Source organism: Netta rufina (genome assembly GCF_964035555.1).
Source record: "Netta rufina genome assembly, chromosome: 2".
Taxonomy (NCBI): Eukaryota; Metazoa; Chordata; class Aves; order Anseriformes; family Anatidae; genus Netta; species Netta rufina.
This window is the reverse complement of record NC_140124.1, coordinates 138,685,300-138,705,564: the sequence shown is the minus strand read 5'-3', so window position 1 is coordinate 138,705,564 and position 20,265 is coordinate 138,685,300. Positions and strand designations below refer to the sequence as shown.

Sequence of the window (20,265 nt, the reverse complement as noted above, 5' to 3'; positions counted from 1 at the left end):
GCCATCCAAAGGGACATGGGCAAGCTTGAGAAGTGGGCCCATGTGAACCTAATGAGGTTCAACAGGGCCAAGTGCAAGGTGCTGCACCTGGGTCAGGGCAATCCCAGACATGAGGACAGACTGGGAGAAGAAGTCATTGAGAAGGTTCTGGTGGACAAAAAGCTTGACATGAGCCAGCAGTGTGTGCTTGCAGCCCAGAAGTCCAACTGCATCCTGGGCTACATCAACAGAGTGACCAGCAGGGGAGGAAGATGATTGTCCTCCTCTACTCTGCCCTCATGAGGCCCCACCTGGAGTGCAAGCACAAGAAGGAAGTGGGGATGTTAGAGCAGGTCCAGAGGAGGGCCACAAAGATGCTCAGAGGGCTGGAGCACCTCTCCTATAGAGAAAGTCTGAGAGAGCTGGGGATGTTCAGCCTGGTGAAGAAAAGGCTCTAGGCAGACTTCATTGCAGCCTTTAAATACTTAAAGGTGACTTAACAAAAAAAAAAAAAAAAAAAAAAAACAACTTTTCAAAGAACTTTTTTTCAAAAGAAATTAAACTTCACTAGTTTGAGATGCAGCTATTCTCACAAGTCTCCTAAAGTAGGGCTAGGCCAAGACAGTCTGTTAAGATAGCATTTACACTATGTCCAGATACATAATACCTCTGGTACAGGCAACTTGGAACAATACCATGTTTCCTGCACATGCCTACCCTGTATGGGTTTTTCAGATTTGGTGTATGTGAACATATTTAAGAATAATCCAGACTTTCAGAATAATAAGAATCTTTTAAGAATAATCCAAACTTAGTTTACTCAAACCTGTTTTTCATCATGAAACCCCACAATGATTGCCTAAATATCTTGGTTTTTACTGAAATCAAATCTCCTGATAGGAAAGACAATTCTGAAAAATCAGACGTAGTGGCTATAAGTCAGAGGTTGTTACTGAAACTTTTAAAAAGCTATGCAGTTACAGAAACTTTCTTTTATCTTCAGTCAAGTTAAATTGAATTAGCTAGTCATTATTGTTCTGGGTATAGTTTTTTGTTTCGTTTTTTTAATTCAAATGTAATGGAATTAGTGACCATCTTCCATAGTAACACATAACAAAATGTAGTTGCTTCTTAGACTTTCAATGTCACCATGATTTCATACTCCTTAAAAATACTGATGCATGTACAAGAGTTTTGAACAATGAAAGAAAGTAAGTTCCTTGGTTGTTTTGATTTGTATATAATGCTTTGTGTATAAAGCTGATGAGTGCCTTCAGCACTGGATTTTCAAGGGTGAGGAGCAGTCTCTCCAGTACCTTTTGAAAGTAAGGCTACTGAACATATATATTTACATGCTTGAATGCAAATGTCATTCTATGAATTACTGGAAGGGAAGAGGCAGATGAAAGTATGTGAAAGTGTTATTTGGATACTGTTGTATGGCCTGTGGCATCTGAAGGACTATGGAAGGGAGTTGAAGATGGTGTCAGACACTGAAGTTCATTGTAAACAAAGTGAAATGCATACATATATTTTAAGTTAAGATTATATATTAAAAAAAAAAAAGCTATTCCGATTAATATTCTTTTTTTTTTTTTCCAATAATCTTCATTAAAAAGATGTGAATATGGATTTTATCCTGTAATTCAATGCAGCAATGAGTACTTCCAGAGTCGTGGACATCTGGCAGATTTTCTGCCCTAATGTTTCTGAGAAATGAGCTACTTAGCTGAGGCATTATTTTCTCTAATTTTGAGTAAGATGTTAGTATGATCATGTTACCGTACAACTTAGAAGTTGCACAAGATTTAAAGCAGAAAAATGCGGGCACGTATTGTTCCGTAACTGACTAGAAAATTTATACCAAAATTGAGAAATGTGTGATTTAGAACACATAAGATAATTTTAATTAAATGGAAGCATGAAAGCATCTTGAAACTGGAATTAAATGATTATGCAAGAATGGGGGAAAAAAACTACAAGCATCTCTGCTGGAGAGGATATTTAATTTAATCTTTACTCTAAGCTGCCCCATGATAGTTGGCAACAAATGGTCACATCTGTTAAATCTTGAGGAGTTTCTGGAGGATTTCTTCTTTAAATCCCAAACTTCTTGAGGCATTTTAATACATACTTTCTCTGAAGTCCACAGAGACTACTTTATCTTCTTGATAAGACTGTATGTAAAGGATCTTGCATACCTGCTGTACCATACTTACTGCACTGGATTTGTGGCTCTACTATTCTGTAATCAGTGTTCCATATCCAGGTTATAGTGCATCTTTTTTCACTTTGCCTTTCTTTAGAGGTCATTGATTTGGACAAAAATGTACCTAATATACTTCATTTCTTTTTTATTCCTCTTTTTCTTCTGTACATATTTCCTCTTAATTTCCGTAGCCATAATGTTTTCTCCTCAAGAGAATCTAGGCTTCTTTCAAACCCACTTTATGTTTCAAATAACCTAAATAAACTATTGCTACATATACCAGATTTTTAATATTAAAGACTGATTTATTTTTTTTTTTTTAATATTTAAGTCTCTACATTTAACCTTTGTGATAATATGCCATTGGGCACAACAGTTGTCATTCTTCTTTTGCGTGAACAGTGACAGTGTATTGTCAACACTTCATTGTTGTTTGTCTTCTCATTTAGGCTTCGGTTCTGGAAAACCTGAGACTGGCAGTGCGATCTCAACTTGGATTTACCTCCATCAGACTTCCTATTGCTGGCAGATCAAGTAACATTTGGAATCGAATTTTTAATTTTGCAAGGTCACGTCATTCTGGATCACTGGCACTGGTCTCAGCAGATGGAGATGATGTTGCCAGTCAAAGTACTAGCAGAGAAGCTGAAAGAAGTAATACTCACAGAAGCCTGTTTTCAGTTGAATCTGATGATACAGATACAGAAAATGAAAGAAGAGACACAGCAGGAGCAGTCGGTGGTGTTGCTGCCACCTTGCCTCAGAAAGTCCCGCCTGCAACAGCAATAGAAGCAACAGTAGGAGCATGTGGGAGCTCCTCTGCTCAGAGTGGCAGTAGTGGTAACACGGATAGCGGAAGAGAAGCAGCAAGTGTAGAGCCCCCAAGCACAAGTCCTGCACGTCACCAGCTCACTAGTGCGCTAAGTCGTATGACTCAAGGCTTACGCTGGGTACGCTTTACGTTAGGGAGATCGAGCTCAGTGAATCAGAACCAAAGTCCTTTGAGACAGCTTGATAATGGGGTAAGTGGAAGAGAAGAGGATGATGATGTTGAAATGTTAATTCCAGTCTCTGATGTAGCATCAGACTTTGACATGAATGACTGTTCAAGACCTCTACTTGATCTCAGCTCAGATCAAGGACCAGGGCTTAGACAGCCTTACAGTGCAACACATCACGGTGTAAGGTCATGCAATCGAGATGGCCCCTGTGAGAGCTGTGGCATCGTACACACTGCCCAGATACCTGACACTTGCTTAGAAGCAACAGTGAAAAATGAAACTAGTGACGATGAGGCATTATTACTCTGCTAGGTACGGTTTGTTTAGGAAAGATTGTGTACAAGTTGGAGCAATATCTGTCATTGTTTTGTACTTCACAGTTAAAACTAGTTTTTAGTTTAAAAAAAATCCAGGACAACGTTATGTTAAAACTATTTTAGCAACTGTGTGGTTGATTAAACATTTCTTATACTGGATGACTTTATGGAACTATTAGAGTGAACGTTTAATGGCTCTGAATACACAGTATGTGTATCCAGTATAATCTGATTACTCTTTAAACTGAAGTTATCCCAGTTAGTTTCAAATTTAGTTTATCCTGGTACTGTAGTTCAAAACAGAAACATGGCCGCTCAAGACTTATTTGGCTGCCTGTTTAACCCCATATTAACAGGTGAATTTGTACAGAATTATTTTCCTTTAGGAATTGACTCTGTTGTATTATTGCCAACATACTTGTAACTTAATATACTAAATGCTGGTAAGGATTGTTAATGTAAAATATGTACTTTTCTTTGAGTTTATACATTTTGTCTAAATATTCTTGAATTTCATTATAATGTGAACTTATTTAAAGGGAGGAGAAACTTTCTCCAGGAACATTTTTTCAGAAGTACAAAATGCAATGATTTGTGAAATTTAGATACAATAGATAAACTGATGGCAAAAGCTTTTATAGCACTGACTTTCCTAAACTGCAGTCTAATATGGTACAGCCAATTAGTATGTAAAATCCCCAGTCGTTAGTCTTTCCAATTTGAAGTAAAAAAGGGCCGAAGATATTACAATATGTGTTAGTTCCTTAAATATCCGATATGTACAAATACACTACAGAGTAAGTTCCAACTGGTAATAGATCTTTCCCTAATACTGTAGGGTATAAAGCTTGTTTGGACTCAAGGGATTTGCACTAAAATCATATTAAGGTCTCTAAATGAGCTTAGTGCACAAGCACTATCACTTTAAGTACTATTATTGTCTAATATTGCAATGGCTATATATTTCCCATGGCTCTTTTCTTGGGGTGTTGCATTTTTGTTGCAATCGAATTTGCTTTACTAATTCCCTATTTATTCATTGTATTTAAAAAACTGGTTTACTTGGTTGCAGACTGGTTGTTTAAAAAAAAAAAATCCCTTTCAGTGTATTTTTTTTATGATACTACATGTTGGAGCAAAACAGATCAATGGAAAAAGCTCATAACTTCCAATTTTGTGATAAGCAGGTTAATATGTGGCTACTGGCTTGACAACGAGAATCTACACCTTTTAAAAACAAAAATGTCAACTACTGTTTTATTTATTCTTTGCCAGTCTGTTTTTAGTAGGCTTAAAGATCCAGTATGAAATGTATTTGTGTGTGATTGTATGCTATTTATTAAATTTTAAATACTTTGTTGAATGTCATTTTAAAGCATGTTTAAAGTCTTGTGCATTTCTGTCGTGTTATACTGTCAGGCAGAACTGACTAAAATGTTTTAATACGTATCAAAATTAAATTGAATTTTTGTTATGTTTTTGAGGTACTTTTAAAGATAAATCCGAGGTCTGTCTGGCTTTTTATTTTACTTTTTAAAAATCCTCATCTCTGAAGTACAAATCACATGCAGAAAAAACAAATAACCGAATGGATTCCAAAGTGTATATATCTTCTCCCTCTTCTCTTCATTCACAGACACTGGGATGAGAAAAATAAGTAATTTTACCATCTGATTGATTTAATTCACAAGAGTTAGTAGGTAAAATCTGAGTTCAGGACACAGTTATGTAGATTTGTGCTTTTGAGGAGCTTATGTGCAATACAGTTGTAAAAGATTTTATTATAATAACCCATGCGGTTTCAAGTTTCAGAACAGATCACATCACGCTGGTACCAGTTCAGGTACAGATTGGCCCATAATTCCACATACCCAAGTAAAAGTCATCAATGGCCATTTTTATTCACATTGAATAATATCTAAATCTGTGGGTAATCTTTAGTCTGATTTCAGTGGCATTGCTTATGGAGCAGGCAATTTTGCAATATGAACATGGTAATACACCCTGAAATACATGTGAACAGTATGTCCTGGTATAAAATACTGGGTTTTTAAACCTTCCTAACGAATTATCATTAGAAAGTGGTTACAGGAATGTTTGTCACTGAGGCAGATGCATTTTGAAGAAGTCTTCACAGAATACCTTACATACATATGTAAAGTGATCTAAAGTGGTTCCATTAGATACCCCAAATAGCATGTACCTATGGACTCCATATTGCAGATGTAAAAAGAATACAATGTTTGATTTGTTTTAAAGGATAAATGCTACACATTAAACTGAAGTTGGATTTAATTGAGAATTTCGAGAATTGTAAATAAAATCCATATTTGTATGAGGCTAATTTGTTGCAGTGATTTTTTTCGTAGTGATTTTAAAGGGAGTGATCAAATCTCTGATTAATACAGTACTGATTTTCTAATATCTTCCCCTGCGAAATCTTGTAGAAGAACTTAGCTCTCAGCACTAGGTCCTCCATGTGACCACATTGCATGAAATTGTCCAAGTCAACAGAAAACATACAATCTGAAAGAACTTTTCTTCACTTGCTTTGCTTGAAAGATTATTATAGTCACCCTGTACACTGCTTCTGTGAGAGGTAAAGGGGTTGAAGGCTGGAGGTGAAAAATAAATATGAAGAGGTAAGTCACTGTATTTTGATTTTGAATGGCCAGAATGTCTAAAGGAATATTTATAATCTGTAATGTTATGCAATGTGGTTGTAATTGGAGATGAGCAATGGCAGAAAACACACAGACCAGCCCAAAATAAAGCAGAATAAGTGTTCTGGTTCAGTGGGGCCCTCCTAGCAAATAATGTTTTCTTATGCAAAATGTAAAGGATAAATGAAGCTAGTTTAAAAGAGTAAGAAAAAAGATCCACAAAGTAAGAATATGTTTGTAGGTGTTACACAGCAGGGTCAGGTGTCTGAGTTCAGAGCAGCAATCTCAGATTTTGTCACAGCGTTGTTCACTTGTGATGTTACAGAGGTATGGCAGAATAATTAACAGAATTCATACTTTTGTGACAAAATAGTCATGCTTCTGAAAGTCTGTCAACATAAATGCAGAAATAATTTTTTGGTGTTTCTCAAGGTGTAGAAGATTGAGTAAGAACAGCTGGTAAAGTTCACTGAAAGTGATATCCTTTCTGTTAATTTTCTTGCATTGAAAATCTGGTTCATGATCCAGTCTGCTCTCAATGGAGGGAAGTTGCCAAAAATGGAAAATACTATCAATAATCTTCATTAGCTGGGCTTGTCCACTACTCAACATCAGTCTCTAGTTCCCTTAACAAAGCATCTTCACTGTTTGTCCCAAATTCTGTTTGTATCTCTTGTATTTTGAGATACATCTCTGCTTTGCCATCTTTTATTTGAAGCTCAATGACAGTAAAAATTTTGGGGTTAAGAAAGAGATAAAGAGTGCATGAAGGTAAGAGCGCTTTTCAGACATAGGTTATCATAGGAAGGATGTGAAAACAGAGAGAGGATAAAAGTAAGATAGGGTAATTACACCAGAACATAGAAATGAATAAGTAATGCTGGGAGGTAGAAGTTAAAAGTCTCCATGGGAAGAAGTGTATGTCTCAGAAGATTTAGAATAGATTGTCTTTATTATAAACGACTTGTAGGTGACATCCTGTAAGTCTTCTGGAAGTTCACAATCTCAGTTGTCTGTTTCTTGCAAACCTATTCTTTAATTTGCTGAATTATTTACTAAATAATAGACAAGGACTGATTTTCTTCAGGGTTCTTTATCTTAATTAAATTAATTATTAGGTTACTTAAGTCTCTTTGATCATACTTTTATAATAGCCACTCTAATCAGGACATTCATTCCCCTGTAGAGTTTTACAGGATTATTTGCTTTGCTGCAGACCACAAAAACATTAGCCTAAGATGTAAGTTCAAGGTTGCAATGGATGGCTTTTTGCAAAGTCTCTCAAATGACTGAATTACTATGTGGTATTTTAGGATGAGCAAACATTACTTAACAGGAAGCTCCTCTGCATAGTGCGGAGTTGGGCACTGACTAAAAAATAGAGATTTGTATTGAACTGTGCAAAGTGAAGGGCAGTAAGAATAAAATGTTTTGTGGGTGAAGGTTGCAATGCCAATCAGGGGCCTAAGTCCCTGTTGCAGCAGCAAGTACTCAATGATAACTAAGAATACACAGCCAGTTGTCTTCTCACAGTGTTACAGGAATTATTTCTATCCCACAAGCGATATTTCAGGCCATTCTGTCCAGGGACAGATGAGCTCTGAAATATCAAATATTTACCAAATTTACATAAATGCAGCTGAAGCAAGATTATCTTGTTTGTCCAAATGGACAAAATAAAAGGACTGCTTAGACAGAATGTCATTATCTATTTAATGTGTTCAAAACCACCTATGGGATAGATTCAGTTTTCTTATGCACAGCAGTATAAGGTCTTGACTCTTAATTTCCTTGCCAGTTTGTGTGATCAGCAGCTCTGAGCTAGACTTGGAGTTACAGGTAGGAAGGTTTCTACGCTTAAGAGCAGGATCCACAAAGCCTAAATTAGCCAGGGGTAAATCTCAGGAGAGGAAGTGGAGCTCAAGAGTTGGAGCTCTAGAGTTGAGTAAGATTTCGAGCTATGCTTCTAGGTGTCCTCAGCTCTTCCCTGCACAACACACACAAAAAAAGGGAGCCAAATATCTTGAAAGCTTACCACAGCATGCTGTGATGTGGTGGGCCTGTCTTCAAATTTCCCTCTGCTCTGTCTGGAAGAATTCAAGCAGGAACAGCTCACCAGTACCACTACCCCACAAGCAGACTTGGAGGTGATGAACCACTTCTATCATGTAGAAATTCATTTTGTAGAAATAACTAAATATTCTTTGGCCAGGGAGAAATACTAGGAAAATTGACCATATTCAATTGGTTGTTTGGGCACTGAGTGGAGACATTCTGCATGAAGTTTATGCCAATAAATGCTTAACTTGTTGACACTGTTCCATTCAAAATCATTAACTATTCAGTGGGGCAGGCATGGGAGCTTGACTGCTGCACCCAAGGAATGAACCTCTGTCTTTGCAACCCTCTGCCCTTGGTTAACAAATGTCACTGCATTTATGTAAAGTGAAACTGTTGTATCTGAGAGGCATCCATCAGATCCCCTGCAACCCAATTATTCAGGTGCCCATCTGCACAGTGGGAGAAATGGGTTTGCTGTCTCAGCAGCAGCAGAGATTCAAATTATACCCATTATCCCACTTCAGTGCCCACCTGGACATACTTTCTTTCCTTACTCTCGAGTAGTCACAGCTTCTGCCTTAGAGGACCATAACGTGACTTCTTCCTGGGCCTTTCTTCCCTTGTTCTTCACCTGACTAATCATATAGCAGAAACTCAAAAGGTTCCTGGATCATTGATATCATTATAATTATTGAGCCAGTGTTGCTGTCTGAATTCTCATCACTGCCATTTTACCAGCTTTAAATACAGATGACATGGTCGATGCAGGTTACCCTTTCCTGCCCATTTGATGCTCTACAGGTAGCCCCAGGAGTCTTGGGGAATTTCCCTTTCTATTGTTCTTATTCTCTGCTCTGCTTTTCTGAATGAGTTTTAGCCTTTACTATTGCTGTGTGATGCAGTGAACCCCTATGGTGTCTGTCCTGAAAGCACAAAGGTGAGGCACAAGAGGAGACATTTTGGGACAAGCAGGTACAAAAGCAAACTTCTGGTACTGCTCTCCTACCCACTTGGGAGAAGGAAGGTGTCATGCCAATGGGAAGGTGAGCACTTTGTAGCGTGCCAAATCGCATTTCATTTGTCTAATCTTTTTGGTAGCATATGTGTGCATGGCCCTCATAGACAATATTCTGTCTTTTGAAGGCATCATCGTTGGCCTGAAGGAGGTCAAAGGGATGAAGATGCTCGTGCTCAGCCAGCTCAGGGACACAGTGAAGCAGCATTGCTGCTAAGTAAGCCACCCTGTGTTACTGGAGAAGTGGGAAGGCCCATACAGCAGGTGTCCCTGGGGCAGTGCAGGACAGGCCATGCTAGAGATAAGCTCCTGCCCTCTTCCAAGGTGTCCTCAGGACTGTGCCTCTCCCGTTGTGTACATTTGAATTTATCTTGTGCTGAGGACAGAAGGAAGGATGCAAGCTGAAAACGAGGGGCAGAGAAAGCTAAGGTGCAGGGAGGGTACTGCATCCAGAGTGGTACGGGGAAGGCAGTGTTTTGTCCATGGGAAACAGGAAATTAAAAACAAAACAAGCATGAGATGCAAAACAATTGTAAGGCAGTAACAGCATTTGTAAATAGGTACATTGTGGTTCTTTCCTTTTCTCTTTGTCCAAGTTTTAAGATCATTTTGCCCCACCTTACTTTCACTTTCTCGCCTCTTCCTCTGGGCCAAGGCATAAGCTGTCCTCCCAGCTGGGCTCATGACAGCCCTTTTTCCCAAAAACCCTCTGCCAAAGTCTCTCTTTCCCTCCTCCTGTGGCCCTCCCAGCCCAAGGGGCCACCACCACCCCCGTGCCCTGGCTGAGGTCCAGTTACGGGGCCCAGAGGATGGGGCCGTGGTCCATGGCCGGGCGGGGCCCGCTGGCGGTTGTACGGGCAACAATGCAGGGTGGGTGGGGGGAGAGCACGGAGCGGCCACTCTGAGCGCAGCCGGTGGGGACACTGGGGACAACAGGGGAAGCAGGGACAACAGGGGAAGCAAGGACGATGGCGCAAGGCAACAGCTACCGGAAGATGGTTTTCATGTGGTCCTTTGACGGCGGCCAAGCACCCCCAGCGATCGAGGTGAGGAGAGGCCTCGGTGCCCAGAACCCCCCCCCAAGGCTGCCCTCTTCCCCTGCTAATGACCGTTGTGTTTGAGTACCGGCATCTGGGGGGGGGAGCTGTGCTTGGGTCCCCAGGGTTGCGGGCCCGTCCCCTAAAGTATCTTCTAAAACATGATTTGGGAGCGGCTGCTGATGGCTTATGCCCTCTGGAGGGGACTCAGGTGGCCCCCAGCACATTGGGCTGTGGCAACTCAAGTGAAGCTTGGTCCCTGCTGCCCTGGGCTCTCAAGGCCCCTCTGCTCAGTCCCACAGGCTCCTCAGCCACCTCCATGGAGAGCTCTAGTCACCCTTGGGCTCCCCAGCCAGAGATCTCATGTCACCCTTGGGTGCTCAAACACCACCGCATAGAGCTACAGTCACCTTTGGGCATCACAAATCCGTGAACTGCCAGATTTCCCAAATGGCCCATCATGTTTCAAACGTGCACAGGGCAGGGCTGCAAGCCATTGCCATGAGAAACCAGCTGGACTCTCCCGAAAGCCTGCCTCCCCCTTCATGTAAAGAGAACTACAGCAGAAATGGCCAGAAGCAGGCTGGCTGCTTCAGCTCACTGCACGCCACTGGTCACTGGTGCCTCCCCAAAGGCAGTAGGTAGGTGGAGCTGCCAAAGGCCAAGGGAGCAATTCCTCTGATTTCTGTTTAAATAACCCTGTGTGTTGTGTGCTTAGGGCCATTTTCAGATAGCACACAGCTCTGTGAGAAGGGTGGGCAGTGAGGTGCTCTCTGGCAAGAGCAATTTTCTGAGCTGAGTCTTATCACCACCTTCTAGGCTCCTATGTCAAAGCAGAGGCTTCTCATCAAAGGAGGAAAAGTTGTGAATGATGACCAATCTGTGGAGGCTGATGTGTACGTGGAGGACGGAATTGTGCAGCAAGTGGGACCAAACCTAAACCCCGAGCCACCCACTGGACTCACTGTGCTGGATGCAACTGACAAGCTGGTGATCCCTGGAGGCATCGATACTCATACACACATGCAGTTCCCTTTTATGGGTAGCAAGTCAAAAGATGACTTCCATACAGGCACAAAGGTGGGTGTGTGTAACTATGTTAGTGCACATATGCATGTCTATGTGTGCATCTGGGCTTTCTTGGAGATGTACATGTATCTGCTGATTATGTATATTAATGCTAACAGAGAGAAAAGAGTATCCATCAAGCACAGGCAATTTTTGCTGTCCTGGGCTGTTGTCAGGGTACCCAGAGGTCCACCTTCCACCAGCATGTTATTTGGGTTCCTTCAGAGACCTTGCTATCTGCAGGTAGCAAGTGTAAAGAACACTCATTTACCTTGGCTGTCACCATGCCAAATACAACATGCCTTCATAGGAGCTTCATACTTTTCTGATCAAAGGTTAACCTAAAGCAACAGTTTAACTCCCCCGGTGTGCTGGGAACACTTCTGTGGTAATCTGATCTTTCTCCTCTGTTAGCTTGGGGGAATGCGAGTTTTTCATCTCTCATTCACTTCTCTACTTACTGTCTCATTGAACATCCAGTTCAAATATGCTTTCTAAAAGTATTTAATTTCTCCCACTTAAGTGCTTAGAGTTCTTTTCTCAAATTTTTAGCTGATCTCATTATGTTACCTGCAGTATATTAGTTAATAGTATTAATAAAGCATCATCTCTATACAGTAAAGATACTCATAAAGAGCTCCCTGAAATTTGTAAGCTATTTTTAAGTGCTTTGCTGTACAGGCTGAAATCCTTTGCCCACAGAAGGGACCACATTGCCATGTTAAATGGCTTGTCTGTTAGCCAGCATCCTCAGAGAGCCTGTTATAACCTGCCCCTCTCATGGCAGAACTGAGGTTTGATAAGAATGAGAAAAAAGTGTGTCCCTTTTAACTAAATAGTTTTCACTGATCTTTTTCTGTTGTGCAAAATACTTATGTGCCTCTTTAAAATAGTTGAAATAAGTTAAATTCAACTCACTTTAATGAATGGTGTGATATGGAAACCACTAAAGCCTTCCAAGCCTTTTGCAGTCCTGCTTAGATTGACCCTATTCTTCCACAGGAGATTTCATTTCTTTCCTGCCCTGTCATGTTATAAGGGTTTGAGCTGGACTGTCTAAGTGGATTAATTGTATATTTTCATGCTCTAACAAGGATTTTTTTTTTTTTTTGATGTGCCACCCAGTACTGGAGGGAGAAATACAATTGACGTGTATATTATCCTTAAATTGCTGTCATGCTTCTTTCAATAACAGTATTTACTCCAATTCAAGATAGATCTGCTGATGTAGCTGCTGTTATTTGGAATAGAAATATTTTGCACTGCATAGCTTTAAGGACTAGAATTGTTATTCTGAATGCACAGGGAAGTTATGGTAACTCATTTAAATAGGGTGTAATTATTCAGCAAAACTTAGACAAAAAATATTTTGTCCATCACAGCAGATCTTTTCTACCATAGGTAAATGGCTTCTCTGCCAAACATACCATGTCTCTCCAAGTCAAACATAAAATGAGGTAGAAAATACACCACTGAATCTCCACCTCCAGAACTGATAGCTGGAAAAGGATTTTAAAAATGATCATTGCAGTTTTGTTCCCCGCATTTAGTATCTTCCTTAGCTATCTGGTAGAAACAAGGGAATCTATTATATGGGCCTCACAACACATTTTAGTTATTGAAAGGGCTTCCACAATCAGATTTTGGTCTTCACACTGCTTTTTGTGATAAATGGATAGAAAGAAACCCCAAATCCACAATGTCTGTTCTGCTTGTCTACAGACATCACAACTTAGGTTTCCTGGCTGAATTCTGTGCAGAATTAGATTTCTGGAATACTTACTTTACATGATTTACAGTTCAGAAATATATAATTTTATTTATTTATTTATTTATTTATTTATTTATTTATTGTGCAACAATCCTTTATTTCTCTTTGAAGACCATTCTTTAATGTGCCTCCATTGACATTAAGAGAATCAAAGATTCGGACTAACTCAAATTTAGGTGCCTATGCTATGAAATCCCAAATTAGGGGAGATGAATTCCTTGCTAACTTGCAAAAAGAAGGTAATAATTTGAATTAGCATGTAGTTTTTTTCTGAATAATTATTTCCACTGAAGGCATTTGGCACAGAAGCTCTAAAACACAGCCTGCATACACAAAACAGTATGTCTCTAGTCACTTGGGTGACTAATGGAAGATTCTAGATCTAATCTAGTGATCAGATGTCACAAAGTTAGATATTGGATTAGATTTTTGACCCAGGTCAAAGTGTGGAAAGTGTTCAGAGTTGTTTACCTAAGGTTGTTATCTAAAAAATATCTTGGCAGGAAAATCATAGAGACAAAGTTGTGTTCCAGCTATTACAGAAATGAACACAGTGATAAGCTAAGATTTGTCCATTCGGTTGAATAAATAAAGGCATGAAATGCTTCTATTTATAAATGTTACAAGAAAAACGATACTTTGGTAGGAGTTGTGGAACCTGTGACTTTTTTTTTTTTTCCTGTAAGCTTACAAATACTCTTGAAGTTTAAATCCCATTTAAAAATTAAGAAACCAAGATGTTTTATTGGAAAAAAAAATAATAAAATAAAAAGATTGCAGTTTGAACAACTTTTCTTGGAGGCAATGTATTGTTGAATTCATCACAGAATCACAAATATTTGTCATTCTCCATTTTTTTTTCTAAATATACTGACATATTTACAATTTCACTCCTGATTGCTAAGACAATTATTTCATAGAATCATAGAATCATAGAATATCCTGAGTTGGAAGGGACCCTTAAGGATCATCAAGTCCAACTCTTGACACCACACAGGTCTACCCAAAAGTTCAGACCATGTGCCTAAGTTCACAGTCCAATCTCTTCTGAAATATACAAAACAATTTGTTACCAATAAATAAATAAATAAATAAATCACTTGCATGGGGGCAAGCCAAATATTTTTTTCTTAATTAAAAGAAATATTAGAACTTTATAAGGAAGGATTTATGAGCTTTAATGAGACAGAGCCAAACGTCTTTTAGAGAAAGAAGGATTGATTTAGAAATAGAATAAAGTATCATGAATTTAAACTGTGTGTGTTTTGATCTGAATACATTGTGCCTGTTTTGCAAAGGGATGTTGTTCAGAGCAATAAGACAATTTCTCTGACTAATTTGGAAGAGAGCAACAATTACAGCAAAGAAATTGCCTTATTGTATCCATTTTCCCTAGCCCAGGATGTGGTTTCTGACAGTGACTACCAGAGTGCCTTCAAAGAAAGAAAACGAGGTATTCAGTTGCCTGTGAAGAATGAAAGTTCTTCATTCAAAAGCAATTTTATCCTCATAACTAATGTAAAATAAGATTTTATATACTTGCATATATCTATATGGAAACTGTAAATATCTTGGCCTTTTTGGAAATCTGCTGTTCAGTTTTCCAAAACAGTACCCTGCAGTAAAAAAAAATAATTTCAAAACACTTTTTAAATCCTTCTGGTGTTAGGAGTTTAGTAATTAGGAGTTCAGGAGTTTGGGGATTCTCATACTGGATTTTTAAACTACTTTTTCCATTGTGTACCTGTTCCTTAATGCTTTTCTGTTACACGGGCTTGTTTTTTCAACTAAGTAGACTCTGAGTAAGCATATCTCAAGTTGTTTGTGGTCTTTTGGTGCTCTTTCTCTGTGATCTCATCCTTTTAAGAATACTCACTGATGCATGCTGCTTATGCATTTCTAAATCTTTGATAGGATTATAAGTGCAAAAACTTCCTTCTCAAATGAACATCCTTCTCAAAGGAACCAAAATTAATGTCAACAATCATTTTGCAAGTTCAGACTTCACTCAAGAAAACTGCATTGACTTCTGGCTTTTCGATGTATCAATATGTAACTGTTAGACAGGGAATCAGAAAGGGTAGGAGGAACTATGCATTTTTTTCACTGATTGCTAAATATTAACTATTTTACTTTCAGGCTGCTGTAGCAGGAGGCACCACTATGATCATCGACTTTGCCATTCCTCAGAAAGGCTCCTCTCTTATTGAAGCTTTTGATTTGTGGAAAAGCTGGGCAGACCCGAAAGTCTGCTGTGATTATTCATTGCATGTGGCAGTTACATGGTGGAGCAACAAGGTAGATACAAACACTGGTTTTCTATTCTCTGAATTCATACCACATCTGCCTTGAATAAGTCCTCAGGTGGTAAATTTAGTTGCCTACAGTGTTATAGTCAACCTGTTTTTGTATGCGCAAACTACATTTCGAATAGTTCACACTTTATAAAAAGTATGTGTATTTGAAAAGAAAAGTCTGCAGATAACCTACATCTGTGGATAATATTACATGAGGTTAAAGGAAAAGGAAGCAAGTTGTGCAAAGTTAAGACCAGCCAGACCAAAAAGGACAAGAGGGTTTTTGTTTTTATTTTACCTGAGTACTCAATAAGCTACCTTCATGTTAAGTCTCGGGTTCGGGGTAGGGACGGTGTATTAATAAGGGTATATATGAAAAATGTGGCAATTAACTTTATTTGCAAAGGAAGAATTTTATTCCTGAGTGTATGCAGTAATACTTCCTTAAAGTAAAACAGAATCAGAGGCAAGAATTTCTTAAATGTGAGAATATCCAGAAAATCTTTTTGGAACTTAAGTATGAGAGAATCATCCTCATTGTGTGAATGCTGATTGCCTGAAAGCTCTACTGAGGAAATGAACTTTTCATGTACTTGACTGATGTTATATAAGACCACTTAGAGAACTTGCATCGGTCAGAAATATACTTAGTAAATTCCATTTTTAAGTATGAAGTATGAGTACTTCCTCTAATTTTTTATTTTTAAAATACGTAAACCAAAGCCTTCACTCTGCAAACACTCCATCTTTGGTATTCTGTGCGCTAAACACTAAACAGACTGACTCCAAGTTCTAGCTTAAAGCAAAGGCATGCAATAAATTCTCCAATGAAGTCTGAGGAATAAGCATTTGAAATAGCCTTACTAGAGAAAAGTGGAATTACACTGAAAATTCTAGTCAAACTAGGGAAGTGTAAATCAGCGAAATGCTCTGTTTTGTGTTAAGAAGTTTAACTTCTGCTTTTTAAAGCCAAGACTGAAAAAATAAAAAGTTCTGATGTTTTGTAGCCATAAAAGACCTGGATAAAGTAGTTGAGGAGTTTGGTATATCATACCCTTCCCATTTGCTACTAAATCCTCAGGCTTTGGAGTCTTGGTTATAATCATACATTCTGTAGAATGCCTTCCTTTAGTATTAGTAATTTGTGATAAAGAAAATACATGAAAAAGAAATGTTTTTTGCTTCCACATTTATGCCAGAGTAGGGTCTTATGTCCAGTATTTACTTTTTTGAGAATTTCCACTAAAGCTAATGCTCCCACCCCTCTCCCAGGTGAATCCCCACATTTTTCTTTCTTTTATTTATTTATTTATTTTTATTAATCTCTCACCTTTCTTGGGAAGATCCCAACATATTATTTGAGAAAAGATTAAATACAACATTTTACTTTTTCAAAAAAATCACGTGGAAACTGTAAGAGCATCGTAGATGCACACCAAGTACTGTCGCCATCATTTTGATGGGAAGGAAGAGCCAAAGTTAGTTAATAGATAGTTCTACCTAACTAACTGCACAAGAAACCTTTGGGTAAAATCTCTATCTTTCTTGCTTCCACGGGATATACAATTTTGTTTCACAAACTTGAGAAGAAGCAGGGAATCTTATCAAGAAGTGCATATAGGAAAGAAAGCAGGCTTGCATATAGAGTTTTGGAGCTGTTTGGTTTAGGGACAAAATATTTCAAAGGGCAGTGTGTGTGTCATTTAGCATTAGAACACAGCTCTAGAAGATGAGAACCTTTCTGTCACTGCGATTTGCCAGGAGACTGTTAGGATTTAATTTTGAAAATCAAATTTTTACATATCTCCATGCTTTGTGTTATAGGTTGGATACATAGATGTTGATATTGGATAAAGTGTTTTCAATATCAGGAGGTTTTCATTGGAATGAAATTATACTTAGCTGTCTTTTTTAAAAAGCATTCCCTTCCAATCAGTTTGTACCTCCAATATCTGCACTATAGTTGGGCTCGTTTGTATACTTTGAGAAGCAATTTAATACAAGAGGAATAGTATAAATCAGCCTTTAAATGTGCAACTTGGACTTTTAGGACTGAATATATGTTTGAGGGGTGAGTAAAGGAGAGGTGCCTGAAGACTGGAGGATAGCCATTGTCATTTTAGTCTTCAAAAAGGGCAAGAAGGAGGATCCAGGAAACTATGGGCCAGTCAGTCTCACCTCTGTCCCTGGAAAGGTGATGGAACAGCTTGTTCTGGATGCCATCTCCAAGCAATTGGAAGAGAAGAAGTTTATGAGGAGTAGTCAGCATGGATTCACCAAGGGGAAATCATGCCTGACCAACCTCGTTGATTTCTATGATGGCATAACCACCTGGGTAGATGGGGGGAGAGCAGTGGATGTCATCTACCTTGACTTTAGCAAGGCTTTTGATGCTGTCTCCCACAACATCCTGCTAAGCAAGCTGAGAAAGTGTGGGATAGATGAATGGTCAGTAAGGTGGGTTGAGAACTGGCTGACTGGCCGAGCTCAGAGGGTGGTGATCAGCAGTGCAGTGTCTGGCTGGAGACCTGTGACTAGCAGTGTTCCCCAGAGGTCAGTGCTGGGTCTGGTCCTGTTCAACATCTTCATCGATGGCCTTGATGAGGGAATAGTGCCCACCCACAGCAAGCACACCAATGACACAAAGCTGGGAGGAGTGGCTGACACGCCAGAAGGCTGTGCTGCCATTCAGCGAGACCTGGACTGACTGGAGAGATGGGCAGGAAGAAACCAAATGAGGTTTAACAAGAGCAAGTGTAGAGTTCTGCACCTGGGAAGGAACAACCAGATGTACCAGCACAGGCTGGGGGATGACCTGCTGGAGAGGAGCTCTGAGGAGAAGGACCTGGGGTCCTGGTGGATGACAGGTTGACCATGAGCCAGCAGTGTGCCCTTGTAGCCAAGAGGGCCAATGGGATCCTGGCATGCATTAAAAGGAGTGTGGCCAGCAGGTCAAGGGAGGTGATCCTCCCTCTGCCCCGGTCAGGCCTCACCTGGAGTACTGTGTTCAGTTCTGGGCTCCCCAGTACAAAAAAGACAGGGATCTCCTGGAAAGAGCCCAGCAGAGGGCCACAAAGATGATACTGTGCCTGGAGTATCTTTCCTATGAGGAAAGGCTGAGAGACCTGGGTCTGTTCAGCCTGGAGAAAAGAAGACTGAGAGGGGGGATTTTATCAATGTTTATATATACCTAAAGTGTAGGAGACAACGGGATTTGGCCAACCTCTTTTCAGTGGTTTGTGGGGACAGGACAAGGGGCAATGGCCACAAAATGGATCACAGGAAGTTCTGCACCAACATGTGAAAGAACTTCTTCACGGTGAGGGTGACAGAGCACTGGAACAGGATGCCCAGGGAGGTTGTGTAGTCTCCTTCTTTCAATATATTCAAGGCCCATCTGGATGCCTACCTGGGCAACCTGCTCTAGGGAACCTGCTTTGGCAGGGGGGTTGGACCCAATGATCTCTGGAGATTCCTTCCAACCCCTACAATTCTGTGATTCTGTGATTCTGCAAAGGCTTGTAGAATTCAAAGGCTTGTAGGTTCATACTTTCAATTTCTTTGTAGAAAGTTAACAGGTAAAATTTTATATTGCTGTTTTGTGAGAATTGCTGACTGTCTTTCAGGTGAAGGAAGAAATGAAAAGTCTTGTTGAGAACAAGGGTGTCAACTCCTTCAAGATGTTTATGGCCTATAAAGATGTGTACATGCTCAATGATGAGGAATTATATGAAGCCTTTTCCTACTGTAGGGAACTTGGAGCAGTTGCTCAAGTCCATGCAGAGAACGGTGACCTAATTGCACAGGTAAGTATTTATCATTTTATCCATCTAATTCAGGAATATAACTAGTTATCTAAGCACTTCAATAGATCATTGTAATATAGGGAAAGACTTTTTCCCCTATTTAACTTCCATGGAACTAAAGACAAACATCTCGGCCAAAATCCCAAATGATGCTTGTGGTGGGCCAAGAAATTTTAAGCTGGAGTACTGGGTTCAGGACAGACAGGAAACAAATGGACCTGTTCTAATGAGAGTTATGCTTGCAGAATAACATACATACTTGCAATATAATATATATATTTGGCTGATGAAGAAAGCATCAGAGACTGACCATGGGCCAGGTTGAAGGGGGAACACTTGGACAAGCATTTACATGTCAGGTGTATGATACCTGGTCTTATACCTGGTCTCTCCAAACATGGTCATCTCATCTAAAAGGACCAAATCCAGAAGTACAGAGGAAGCTTCTCTGGGCACAAAAGTTCAAGGTCTCTTTGTGCACGGATAGCCTCACTTCGTACTTGATGCTGATATCTCACTGATAAGTAGAGGCACTTGGAGTACATGTACAGTCTGATATCTTTGAGTTTTTTCAACTATTCTAGTTAAAAGTGCTTTGACTCTGACCATGTCCCATAACAGAAATGAATTTATTGCTAAGTAATCCCAAATCAGTCAAGCATAAACTCCTGTAATAATATAGGAACAAAATCTTATGTTTCTTTAAACCTCAGAGCCTCATTCAAGAGGCTCTTGATGTATAGCTGTGTACTTAGTAAGGATCTTTCAATTTTTTTTCTAAAGAGGGGTTAGTATTGTCATCTCAGTTACTAGCTATGATCATTTCTGATACACAAATTGATACAGAATTAGGATTTTCAAAAGCAGTGATTTACCACTGAAAGCCAGTGGACCATGTTCTCTCAAGTCTTAGTTATTCTGAAATCTTTGTTTATTGAAAGATATAGTGTATTTCAGGTGACACAACAATAACTCCTCTGAAATTGAAAATATTCTAACTGACTTGTTCTTTCTCAAACTAACTATAGTGTCTGGTCTAGG

The 20,265-nt window shown here is 39.4% G+C and overlaps 2 protein-coding genes across 2 annotated transcripts in view; both read left to right on the top strand.

Moving 5' to 3' along the window:
- LRP12 (LDL receptor related protein 12) overlaps window positions 1–5,841 on the top strand; it is a 54,358-nt gene extending 48,517 nt beyond the window's left edge. The window contains exon 7 of the mRNA XM_084282306.1: window positions 2,638–5,841. Within this exon, the coding sequence (XP_084138432.1) occupies window positions 2,638–3,501 (864 nt within the window). The 3' untranslated portion in view covers window positions 3,502–5,841. The remainder of the gene's footprint in view (window positions 1–2,637) is intronic.
- Window positions 5,842–10,213: 4,372 nt separating this feature from the next.
- DPYS (dihydropyrimidinase) overlaps window positions 10,214–20,265 on the top strand; it is a gene marked incomplete at both ends in the record, with an annotated part of 30,386 nt that continues 20,334 nt past the window's right edge. The window contains 4 exons of the mRNA XM_084281911.1: window positions 10,214–10,291; window positions 11,102–11,362; window positions 15,261–15,419; window positions 19,045–19,224. Coding sequence (XP_084138037.1) covers window positions 10,214–10,291; window positions 11,102–11,362; window positions 15,261–15,419; window positions 19,045–19,224 — 678 coding nt within the window. The remainder of the gene's footprint in view (window positions 10,292–11,101; window positions 11,363–15,260; window positions 15,420–19,044; window positions 19,225–20,265) is intronic.